The sequence below is a fragment of the Oryza glaberrima genome, chromosome 3 (genome assembly GCF_000147395.1).
Source record: "Oryza glaberrima chromosome 3, OglaRS2, whole genome shotgun sequence".
Classification (NCBI taxonomy): domain Eukaryota; kingdom Viridiplantae; phylum Streptophyta; class Magnoliopsida; order Poales; family Poaceae; genus Oryza; species Oryza glaberrima.
In genome coordinates this window covers 3,150,348-3,162,930 of record NC_068328.1, presented here as the reverse complement: position 1 = coordinate 3,162,930, position 12,583 = coordinate 3,150,348, and the positions used below count along the sequence as shown (strand labels likewise).

The 12,583-nt window shown below is 43.4% G+C and overlaps 1 protein-coding gene across 1 annotated transcript; it reads right to left on the bottom strand.

Annotated features, from left to right (window-relative positions):
- Window positions 1-1,887: 1,887 nt before the first annotated feature.
- On the bottom strand, window positions 1,888-2,858 carry LOC127765237 (probable histone H2A variant 1). Its single transcript, XM_052290094.1, has 2 exons — window positions 2,634-2,858; window positions 1,888-2,476 (listed from the first exon to the last, which is right to left on the bottom strand). Exons 1-2 carry the CDS (start codon window positions 2,751-2,753, stop codon window positions 2,180-2,182), a joined length of 417 nt encoding a protein of 138 aa, XP_052146054.1. The 5' UTR covers window positions 2,754-2,858; the 3' UTR covers window positions 1,888-2,179.
- Window positions 2,859-12,583: the final 9,725 nt, after the last annotated feature.

Below are 12,583 nucleotides of genomic sequence, written 5' to 3'. Positions count from 1 at the left end.
CCGGCCAGGAATTGAATTCGTTTTGCTCCTGACGTCCAGTGAACCCGCACGCAGCCGGCCCACTGGTTTGATGATCAAGAGCAATGCTGTTCTTGTCGAGGATGGGAAGACGAAGCGAGAATCGTGGACAAGGCTAGGGCCATTCTATCCGTGAACGGTAGCTGCATCGATCATGGCCTCACGAAGACGATGACACCGGATAGATAGATAGTACATGATGCAGTAAAGGATAGAAGCGAGAAACTTCAGAGTTCAGTGCAGCCATGCCAGCCAGGTACATGATGGCATGATGCAGTAAGGATCAAATCTACCAGTGCTGCAATTTCATGCATCAATGGATCATGCATGCCATGCATAGTTGGTTGAGTACATATATCGACTACAGTCACGGAAGCTTGTGAATCGTAGTCACGTTGCATACCTGTGATTGTGAGTTACCGGGGGCAAATGGACACTTTTAGGGAAGGTAGAAGTTAGAGGCCCAGGTACCTTCCAAAGGCATTTCCTTTTTTCGGCCCAGATGACGCTGGCCCACGCGCGCGCGACTTTTTCAGTTTTCGGCCCAGGTAAATGTTTTGGTCGGTCCATCTACTTCCCTTTCTTTTCCCTCAACTTTACACCGAGTTTACTTGATATCGCTTCCCTCCAATACTAAAATCTTAACCCTTAAATTATACCAAACCATGCAATTTCGGTCCTATAACAGTATCAGCAACTCGCTTCGCTGACATTGAATCCTAGTCAGCAAAAATAAAAATAAAAATAAAAAACATACAGGCCCACATGTAAGTGAGAAGAAAGAGTATGCGGGGCCACATGTCAGCGCCCACCTCTTCCTCTTCTTTTTTTTTTTCACAACCACGCAAGCGAGGAGGCGCGCCGGTGGAGAGGATGCGGTAGCGACTATGCCGCCTCGCTCCAGAGCATGACAATTGGTCGTCATCCTCCACCGTGGCTGGCCTCGCCGCCTGAGGTCCGCCGCAGAGGGGGCACAACCGTCGTCACCGCCTCCAGATGATGACTTGGACCACCTCGACGAGGCGCCTCCCGATGCCCTTGCCTTGTGGGCTGTTAGACTTTTTACCTCCTCTAGATAGATTACAATCCCAGCAAAACTTGTTGTATATAAATGGAGATATTTAAATATTTGTTACTCTTACGAGTGATAATTAAGATTTGCCACTGGACCCACATATCATAGACACGAGGGTTCACATATCATAAACTGTGGGTGGCAAATACTTAATTGTCACATCTTAAATGCCCCCTAAATTTGCAATAGCTAGGCACCATCCTTTTATCTTTTTTAAAAAAAGAGAACTTTGTGTCTAGTTAGGAATGATTGGATTTTTGAAAATAAACTTTGAATTCTAGGGTGTGTTTAGTTCCACGTCAAAAATAGAAGTTAGAAGAAAAAAGTTGGAAGTTTATATGTGTAGAGAAGTTCTGATGTAATGAAAAAGTTGGAAATTTGAAGAAAAAGCTAGGAACTAAACAAGCACCTACTGTTAATGTGATATACAATATGATCTCGCTTGTGCAGCGATGGAACAAGATTGAAAAAGAGGATGACAAAAGGTGCTTAGAGGAATGGATAAAGAAGCTGTTGGACAAAACACAGGAGCTAAAGTCTAAATCTCTGTTGCTTAAGGATATAATCATATACAGCTACTTAGCTGTTCTGGCACTGTAAACTGTCTTGGTAGTTCTTTTGTGACTTGCTGGCACTGTAAGATGTTGCACTGGTTTCCATAACTTGTGGTTTCCATACAGGTATTGGTACAATTCAAAAACGCAAACGCATCAAATCATGACAGATACGTTTCCAAATTTCAAAAACGTAAACAGACCAAATTACCAGCAGTACAACATCTTGACAAACACATGGGCACATCCCAATCAATCGAACTGATCTTAAACATTAACAAGATAATCTGAACTGAAGCATCGAGATGGATGGTTCAGAACAGCATACGGAGTGAAGAATTCACAGGAATTCAGCTGCAACCAACATTGTCACGATAATTTCTAAAGACTAAAAGGCACCTAAACCCACTAAGGATTGAACACTGTAGCACAAATACATCAAATCAAATGAGAAAACATAACAAATTAACAGTAAAACACCCACCAAACTTCGAGTCAAGCAAAGCACATGAGGGAGTTTTTTTTTTTCGCGTCACTCCTTGGAGGTCTTGTTGATGAGCGACTTGTGGATATGGGGGATGACGCCACCGCCGGCGATGGTGCCCTTGATGAGCGTGTCGAGCTCCTCATCCCCGCGGATGGCTAGCTGGAGATGGCGCGGGGTGATACGCTTCACCTTGAGATCCTTGCTCGCGTTGCCGGCCAGCTCCAGGACCTCGGCGGTCAGGTACTCGAGAATCGCCGCGGAGTACACGGCGGCGGTGGCGCCGACGCGGCCATGAGCCGACGCCCTCGACTTGAGCTGCCTGTGGATACGCCCCACCGGGAACTGAGGAAGACAAATTCAGATCGTGAATTCAAACGGAGGATTTGGGAAAAATCCGCGCACCAAAACCGAAATCCAAGATATTCGCAGCTCGATGAGAGAACAAGCAAGACTCACATCTACAAATCCGAAAGGGAAGATGGGCAAAAGGGGGAAGTACCTGGAGGCCGGCGCGGGAGGAGCGGGAGACGGGGGCCTTCTTCTTGTCCTTGTCCTTGTCGGCGCTCTTGGCCGCCGTGGTCTTGGCCGCGAGGAGCCCCTTGCCTCCCTTGCCCGCCATCGCCGCCGACGAGAAGCCCTAGATCTGGATCGAGTCCGCGGGGTCGTGCGCTGCAAGGGTCGTCGCGTTGTTCTGTTCAAACTCACTGTTGCTTGCGAGGAGCGCGTGATTTGCGCAGATTTAAGCATGAGAGGAAGACGCGCGGGGGAAGTTTTCGCGTTCAAAATTTGAATTTGGTGGGCGGCGCACTGTCGCACGGAGTTTTCGCGGGTGGAAATTTTTGGAGATGCGAAATTTCTTCTGGACTGGGCCATGCCACCGCCTCTGTTTGAGATCGGCCCGACTTATCTGGCGCTCGGCCCAAACCAGCCTTTTTCTTTAGAACCCTATAAACGGCAGCCTCATCGGATGGCTATATGCGGAATATACCCTATTTGGCGTAGTAGCGAAAAAATATAACTTGTGATTAAAACTTTTACAATTATGTTCTTATTAGAGACTTAAATAACCATATTGTATAAGAAACTATGATTGAAAAAACTCAAAAACTACTTCAAAATTAAATTCAAAAATTTAAATTTTGGCTTTGGCATACGTTGATTGGGCCAAAAGATTAGAGCCTCTAGTAGGAATAAGTTCATTAAGGTTTCTAATCTAGACGTCGAGTTTGAATTACATCCTGGAATCGTAATACTATAAATGTTGAACCTCCATCTTTTAAAACCCAGGAAAATAAGGTTCTAAGACAATATAGATGGATGTTTTTTTTTTTTGACGTGGCTTCCTAGTAAAAAAAATGTGGAGCCCATATATGGGAAGAGGTTGAAGTTAACTTACATGTGGCCCCCACGTATTTTTTCTGACTATATTGCCACGTCAGCTAAAATAAACATACATACTATGTTAAGATATTATTTAACCTGTTTTGGAAAATGCGAGCTCAACATCAGTATTACAGTTTAAGGATATAATTCGAACTCGACATCAATATAAGACACCTATAAAGTTGCTAAAATATATAGGGAAGCCGGTGTTGTCGGCCTGCCAAACTGACTACTCCCTCCGTCCCATAATATAAGGGATTTTGAGTTTTTTGCTTGCACTGTTTGATCACTCGTCTTATTAAAAAATTGTACAAATATAAAAAACGAAAATTTGTGCTTAAAGTACTTTGGATAATAAAGTAAGTCAAAAATAAATAAATAATAATTCCAAATTTTTTTAAATAATATGAGTGGTTAAATAGTGCAAACAAAAACTCAAAATCATAAGACGAAGGGAGTAGTTGGCAGCGATCCTAATCGGGCCACACAAATTTGGATGTAACGTGAAAAAATATTGTGGGCCTCTAGCCCGTCCCATTTAGGACCACTGCATAATCTGTGATCCAAATTGACCCATATACGGGATACGGCGACGGCCACGCAGATGGGCCGCGTCAATTACTGTGCAGCGGGCATGGGGTTAGAATGTACTCCCAAAAGCCTGTAGGGCACACATACAAGAACAACCTGGGGGTATCATTGCGATGGATTTTAATCACTCATTTAGTGCATGTCGATTAAATGGTTATAAAAAATTAATAAGATATATTGATATATAATATATCAATACACAAACATATATATTAAAATTTAATTTTTATAAGTTGTAACAAAAATATGGTCCACCAGAGAAATCCAGGATGGTTGTGTACGCCTGTACGGTAAACAACGCAGTACGTCTTCCAAAAAAACAAACAAACAAATTACACTTCTACGCACGTACTATAGTGCCGTCATGTGAAGAAGGAAAGAAACGGCAAAATTTACACAGTGAGGATGACGAGATACATACAAGTACATGCAACTGATACAAGTATTCAGCGGCCGTACGTCACGCTCCCACATGTATCTATCGAATCGAACCAAATATCGATCTGCATGGGTCCTAAGTCTGACCGATTGATTTGTGACGCAACATACTAATTGTACGTACGTCGTATAATATAGGAGTAGTACTTGTCGATCATATCGTTGCTACTAGCTAGTCCCGTGTGCATGCATTGATGCATGTTGTGCTTTCATCTCTCATGGGAGTAGTGCCTTAAGTAGCACCCATTCAGGCAGCCGGGGAAGTACCACCCATGCCGATGATCATACTCTGTTTATACTAGCATCGATCTCTATATATCATGATAGAGAAGTACCCGATGCTATTGTACGTCGTATAATATACACAAGGATATCTCCGATTTATTGATCGGTGCATCTATCCATGAACCATGTGTGTGTATGCATCCATGATGTTTGTGTTGGATATATCGAGGATGGGCGTTCGTACGTACGACGTCCCGGGTTCCCGGCCGGCCAGCCAGCTTACGGACGGCGGCATATACATCCATGCATGCGTATGTAGCGCCGCAGCGCGCGCCGTACGTGCGTCGTCGCTTGGGCTAAATTTGCATGTGTGCGCGCGCGCTGATCGATCGCACGCAGCGCCACACACACACACACGGCGTACTTGCGTACGGGCCCCGGCCGGCGCGACGTACGCACGCACGCACACCCGTTCTGCCGCGCGCGGCGCGTATACGCATGCGCTTGCGTACGTTGCGTGGAGAGACGGGAGATCGACCGATCCACCGACGACTCCTATATTGACCCTGCATGTGCACATACACGTACTACACATGTTGGTGTCCGTGTGTGATGAGAGAGCGAGCGGTGGCGTGGGGTGCGATGCGATCGAGGCTTGACGACGAGACTTGGGGTAGATGTAGCCGATGGATGGATGTATCATGTACACCGATCGACCGGCGCGCAATTTGGTGGAATCTAGCGAGGGAGCTGCTGCTACTACTACTACGCATGCATGCATCGATCTGCAGCGGTATCGATCGAATTCAATCGGGGAGTTTGGCGCCATGCACATAAATTAAGAAGATGTGTGCGTTCCCCACCACTGGCCTTTGTGGCAGCAGACGCAGGGCCGACGACGACGCAGACGCCTCATTGCCCAGAACTACATCTAGAATATCATCTCTCATTCTCTCTCTCTCCCTCCCTCTCGCTAGCTATCTCCGCCCTATAAAAAATACTAATCCTATCAACGAAACATTCATAATTAGGGTTAGCTTATTTTTGAACATAGTAGTATGTGAGCATGAGTCGAGAGCTGGCACACCGTTTCTGCGAGAGCCAGGCAAAAGGGATTGTTCATGTATTCCGAGAAAGATCGACGTGGACACGGTTGCATTCCGTCTCTGAGATCATCAACCGTCACCCTCTCTCCTCTCATACCACTACTACTAGTACTCGATAGATACATCTCGTCAATGGCGTGCACCCATGCATTCTTTCTCTCTGCCTTGCCTCCGATCAATCAATCACGTGAACTCTCTCTGCCTGACTGCCTGCTGGATCATAGTGATTCGTGCAATCGTGGTACTCTGAGAGCTAGAGATGCGTCCGAAACTTGATTCTGGGTTTCAAATTCCCTTTCTGAAACCAACACCGATAGAGTATGGTCTCTCTTGATCCGAAGGGCTATTAAATAACCCTCTGGAATCTTAGTAGATTACTGACAAAACACATTCCATAACTCTAGTCTATTTTGCGAGACGAATCTAACGAGGTTTATTAATCCATGATTTGCTACAGTAATTAGCCGTTAATTATGGATTAATATCCATCGTTAGATTCGTCTCGCAAAATAACTCAGGGGTTATGGAATCGGTTTTCACTACTAGAAAAATAATTTATCACCACGAAAAAAATTGTAGCATCAATGCTAAAATTGTGGCAATAGATACATGTTGCCACAATCTTAAAATCGTTGCTAGCCGTGGTAATAAATAGCGTGGTAATAGGTTATTACAACGATTTTTATTTAGTTGTAATAAAATTTGATATTGCCATAAAATGGATGTGGCAAAAAATATATATTGCGACACTTCACATCGTTGCAATAAATAACTATTGCTACCACTCCATGTGTGGCATTAGTTCTATGTACCAAATTAAATGTTTCAATATTAATTTATCATCCTAATTATTTTCTTCTGATATCTTGTCATGGCCAGGATTCGAACCCAAGATCTCTCCATCACGCGCGCTCACCATGACCAACTCACCTACGCATCAATTTTGTTTAAAAATGCATACAATTCCATTTGAGACTGCCTAACTAAGATTTGAATTATGAATTTGAGTATTTAAAATATTTCAAATGAAAAATTTAAGTTGTAAATCTCATCGAGAGCTATAAATTTCATATAAAATTTGTCCTAATCTGTGTCCATATGAAAAGAATAAGTTAAATTATGAGATGATAAATTTTTATTGCAACGAGTTTGTTTATCATGGCAATAGAAAATAGTGAAAAGTACCATGTACCATGCAAATTGCCAAAAAATTAAATTTGTGGCGATAGAACATGTTTTTTTTGCAATAGTAATGTTTGTTGTGGCAATAGCTCATTTCCTATTGCAACAAAGATACTGAATAAAACAATGATTGTAAATCGTTGCAACAAATTATAGTTATTTGCCACAGAAAAAATATCATTGCGATAGTATAATATATTGCCACGAATTATTTTTCGTTGTAATAAATTGGTGGCGATAGCTCAATTATCTTGTAGTGTTTGTCAGTAATCTACGTTTAATAATCCTAAATAGCAAGATTCTGGAGGGCTATTTAATAGCCCGGAGGATCCAATCAAGGCCTATATCTAGGCCTGGTTTAGATTCCAAAATTTTTTAGCAAAAACGTCACATCAAATATTTGGATACATGTATGAGGTATTAAATGTGGAAAAAAACTAATTACACAGTTTGCATGTAAATTGCGAGACAAATCTTTTCAGCCTACCACCGGGATTTGATAATGTGATGCTACCGTAAACATTTGCTAATGACGGATTAATTAGGTTTAATCAATTTGTCTCGCAGTTTGCTGGCGGAATCTGTAATTTGTTTTGTTATTAGTCTACGTTTAATACTTTAAATATGTGTCTATATACTTTAAAAACTTTACACCCAAAGAACTAAACACACCTCTAGTATATGAGTAAGTGTAGTATTTGGTACAGTATACCTGTATGTGTAAGTGAAAAGCAGGAAATTTTCGGCTTACCAGATGTGCTTCTATGGCCAGCACTCCTTTACTTGTACTGATCTTCTCTGGCACACTAAGGGTTCTGCTAAATGCAAGTTCTTCCTCTAGTTTGTTTTTCAGTGACGCCGCTGGACGGCAGATCTCCTCCAGAAGCGTGGCATTGATAGTCACTCGGTCGGCCCCTTATGCACTCAAGAGCTTGAGACGGCGAACCACATCCTCCTCGATTGCGTGTTCGCTCGGCATGTCTGGCTCCGTGTGTTGTCGTCTCCTGGTTGGGCTGCCCTCTCTCCCTCCCGTGGTAGCTATCTCCAGGTTTGGTGGCCTTCGTCCAGGGCATGCTTACCTGAGCATCTTCGTTACGGCTTCGATTCTCTGATTCTCTTGATCTCCTGGCAATTGTGGAAGGAACGGAACTCCAGGGTTTTCGACTCTACGTTATCGCCGATCTCGGAGGTCCTTCAGTCCATCCGCTCAGAGGGCCATCTTTGGTCGTTAGTTGGCATTGCTAATTTTAGGGTTTTATTGGGAGAGTAGTGGGCTCTGCCCCCTTCCAGCTGGTTGGAGTCGTACTTTCCGAGTCTTTTTCCTTTGGTCTTTTGTTTTCCTGCTCTCTTGACATAAGTCGGTCTGGCTTAATGCGTTGTGTAACGAATATTCTTATCTTCTAATATATTCACGTGCAATCTTTTGCGCCTTCGACAAAAAAAAAAGCAGAAAATTAAATCGATCTCTGCCACAAAAGAAAGCCACATGCACACACTGGTGTGTGTGTGTACTGCACTATGTACCCGGATTTTCACGTACTCAGAATACTGCATTGTCAGGATTCGATGTACGTACCATCTCGATCGATGGCTCCATGGTCCAGGGTCCAGACTCCAGAGTGTAACTTTTACTCTCCATTTCTTTCATCTCGATGATCTCGTCCCCGCCATGCTCCATACAAAGCAAGGTGCGATAAATAATAATCTGAGTGAATTGCGGTTTCGGCCATATTTATATTCGTATCAAAATTTCACTTGGAGCATCTTGGAATTACCTTTTTCACTTTTAAACTAGATATTTTTTTAATCAAAAATTATATTTTGGACCATGTGGTCACATATCAATGAGACTGACCCCTATGTCTACTGCTCACTCACATATAGGCCACCTGACCCAAAGTATAATATTTGCAAACAATATCTAATCTAAAGTGAAAAAAAACCACTTCAGAGGTGTTTAAATGAAAAATTTGGGAATAATTTTTTTTAATAATGGATTATAATAAACCCGACCTCTATACCTTGTGAGGGTGTACACAGCCTAAAAGTCACAAACACGAGTACATAAGACTCTCCCGTTACATGGGTAAATCATAAATAAGTTTTAAAGATGGACAACAAGCAAGAGGAACTAAAAGCTATGCTTCAATCCTTCTTCTAAAGTTCCACCCAAAAGTAGAGAAGAGCTCCATCATACGCTTCTCTAAAAGCTTGCACTTCGCGATTACTTCAATGCCTTCGTCTTCCTTAAGAAGCAAAGACCAAAGCCTTGGCAAATGAGTTGCTTTGAAAATTACCTACAAGAAAGATATGTGGTTGTAGCCATTAAAGACTAAGTCATTTCCACTGAGCCACAAAGCCCAACAAATCACCGCTATGCCCACCCAAGTTTGTCTTTTAAGTTTAAGTTCAAACCTCTTAACCAATTTCCAAATAAGTGTGAACTATTACGTGGTTGCTTGATTTCAAAAGTAAGATAGATCGCATTCCAAATGTATCTAGCCATTATGCAATCAAAGAAGAGATGTTGAATTGACTCATTAGAGTTACACAAGCTAAAAAGCAAGTTACCCTTCCATCTTCTTTTAGCAAGATTATCTTTTGTTAGAATCATCCCCTTTTCAATATACCAAAGGAAAACTTTGGGAAGAATATATAGCCCAAACTTAATTTACTCGTAATTTTATGTGTTCATCAATCAACTAATCTATAACTCCACTTCTCCTCCTCACTTCCTCTGCCTGATCACACCACTTTCGTTGCCCACCACCTTGCTCCGACCTAACCTAGTGTACTGTGACATCCTAGTCCAAATAGGATTTGACATATGTGGTCCATTAGAGCAATGTGTGCACGTTTAGTATCACCATAATAGTTTAATAAGGGTGGAACCAATTTATAAGGGCTTATCCCTCCAATCATATCACCCATGGGTTAATTCTTTTACATGAAACGATGATGTGTGTAAGTGCAGTGATATGTGTAAATGGATCCGCCGGTCATATAGGCTAGGCCACGCGGTTCTAGAGGGCAAATTGTTACATATACTGATGCTCCTGCCCTCCACCATACTGGTTCCGATGAGGCTAGCCACTCAACTCACTCCCTCCTTGTCGCCTCTCTAGCTCTCATCCTCGTTCTTCTCTCCCATATCTTCCGCCAACACGTAGTTGCCTCCACCGTCTCTAAGTTGAGCTAGTGCATTTAAGTTTCCTCCACTCCGTATCTCATCCATTTTCTCTGGTAGCTCACCAAAAGTGAAAAATGTTTCTCTTGCCCCTCCCCCCCCGAGCGACATTATTAACCCCACCCACAACCATGCATCATCATCCGATCCATCCATCCCCACGGTTTTAGCGTTGGTGCCTCACCGCCGACCTATCTTTGCCGCCTATTGCAGGTCTTTTACCAACTCAACTATCCTTTAATGTTTCTCTAAACCCGTAAATCTAATCCGATGAAACTTACTGAAGCTTGAAGAGTAGTGTAGCATAATTCTTTTTATTTACAGTTAAAATTTAAACCCGAAATGCCTTATATTTATTGACGAACGAGTAGCGAAGTAGCAATTAACGAGAAAATGTTAAGTGTGGAGAAACTTTTCCCTCTACTGTTGCCTTGATGAGGACATAGACGAAATCAGTAGCTGGGGAACAGCAATGACATTAGTAGTTGGGACGAAAACAAATATGGGTCCAGCCCTTGGCAGCTACAGAATGTAGCATGTAGGGCAGTAGTATTAGCTACGAATAGTAGTGACGAGAGCAGCGTCAGGTAGCATGCATCCTGTGCTTCTTGCTTCACTGGACCCCCTGTTCTCGCAATCGTTAAGCCGACCTCTTTTTGTCTCTTCTCTCCTGCTACGCTGATACATACTGCCTGCATAGTGCCACAAACTGTAGCACTTTTTTTTTATGATGCTTAATTTTGACCTTCAACGACGTAACCTGCTCTTATAGCCATTGGGCGATTTAACTAACTGCAACAGGGCTAGTGTTGTATTGTACTAGTATAATCCATCAAACACGAGAGAACTATGAGTCTATGTGCTTGTCATTGGAGGTACTAACTGATCAGCACACCACAGTTCAAATATTATATGCTCTCCTATGCATCAAACACTAGTATACTCCTACTCACTCCATTTTAAAATAAATAAATCTAACGCGGGACATAACGCATAAGTATCATAGTATTAAAATGTATCATAATCTCGTATTAGCTAGATTTGTTTATTTTAAAACAAATAATGTACGTTTTTGCTTGCACGCATGCATTGCAAGCTTGCAGCTTCAACCAGGCAAGCACAGCCATCCTGGTCCTAGCCCTCCTGACTCTGATGTAACTGAAGCTAGCTAGCACACACATCGTGATGGACTTCTCCTGGGAGTATAGGTGATGCATGCATGCATGCATAGCCTGACATGTACGTATAGCTGGCTGGCTGGCTGGCTTGGCTAGCGACCGATGCAATGCTGTGCGCGCGCAGTAGTACGTCGGGCTGTACCTGTACGTGGTCAGTGCTAGTATGCACGCAATGATCATGCATGTGTCTATGTGTATAGACACATGCATTGTGTAGTAGTCCATGCATAGGGAGCAGTGCACCGTTTGCTGCAGTGAAGTGAAAGCGCGAGATATATATCTAAACAATCTCAGCCAATATTTTGCTACTACCTTGATCAAATCATAGGTATGTATATATAAACGTACGATATGTTCATCATCTATTCTGAACAAAAAATGGTTTATTGTTCATGGAGCAGAGCAGTACGTACAGGTACAGGCGCGGCTGCATGCTTCAGCACTGTACCACTCCCAAATCAAGGCCTTGAACAGTTCACTGGTGGTATAGTACTACTGGTTTACAGTACGTAGCACGTATATACACGGTGGTTATCTCTGCGTGACAGAAATCCAGAATTATTAATAGCCGCTGGTATATATCGATCTCGATGCGGATCATGCATCGATCGATCAATCTCTCCCTCTCTTGTGAGTGGGTTTCCCAGACCGCTGGGGCCGGGGTTACTGTGCCCCGGTGGTAAGCGGTAACCGTGAAAAATCGTGAAAAATTTATCAAAAGTTCAAATTATTTTTTAAATTTATTTGAATTTAAGGAGGTTACCGCGGTATTTATATTACCGTACCCCATGGTAAGACCGGTAACCGTGATAATTGCGTGGTTACTGGCAGTAACGTAAACCTGACACAGCAGATGGATCGAGCTTGTGGCCGGCTTGTACATGTGTGGCACAGTTCTTCGCTAGGCAGCTGCTGCGGTGGTGTGGCCCAGCTGGTACGGCAGGAGGAGGCCGGCCATGACCGGCCGGGGACGACGACGACGATGCAGCCGAAGAAGGAGACGAAATTAGGCCGGAGGAGGGCCGGGGTCTCTCGTCAGTCGCGCGCGGTGGCGGCCAAAATAAACTCCGAGGAGGTAGCGCAAGGCGCCAAGCTAGCCCACCCGCGCGCGGCTCGACGAGGAGGGGGGAGACGGAGACGGAGACCGAGACCACGCACG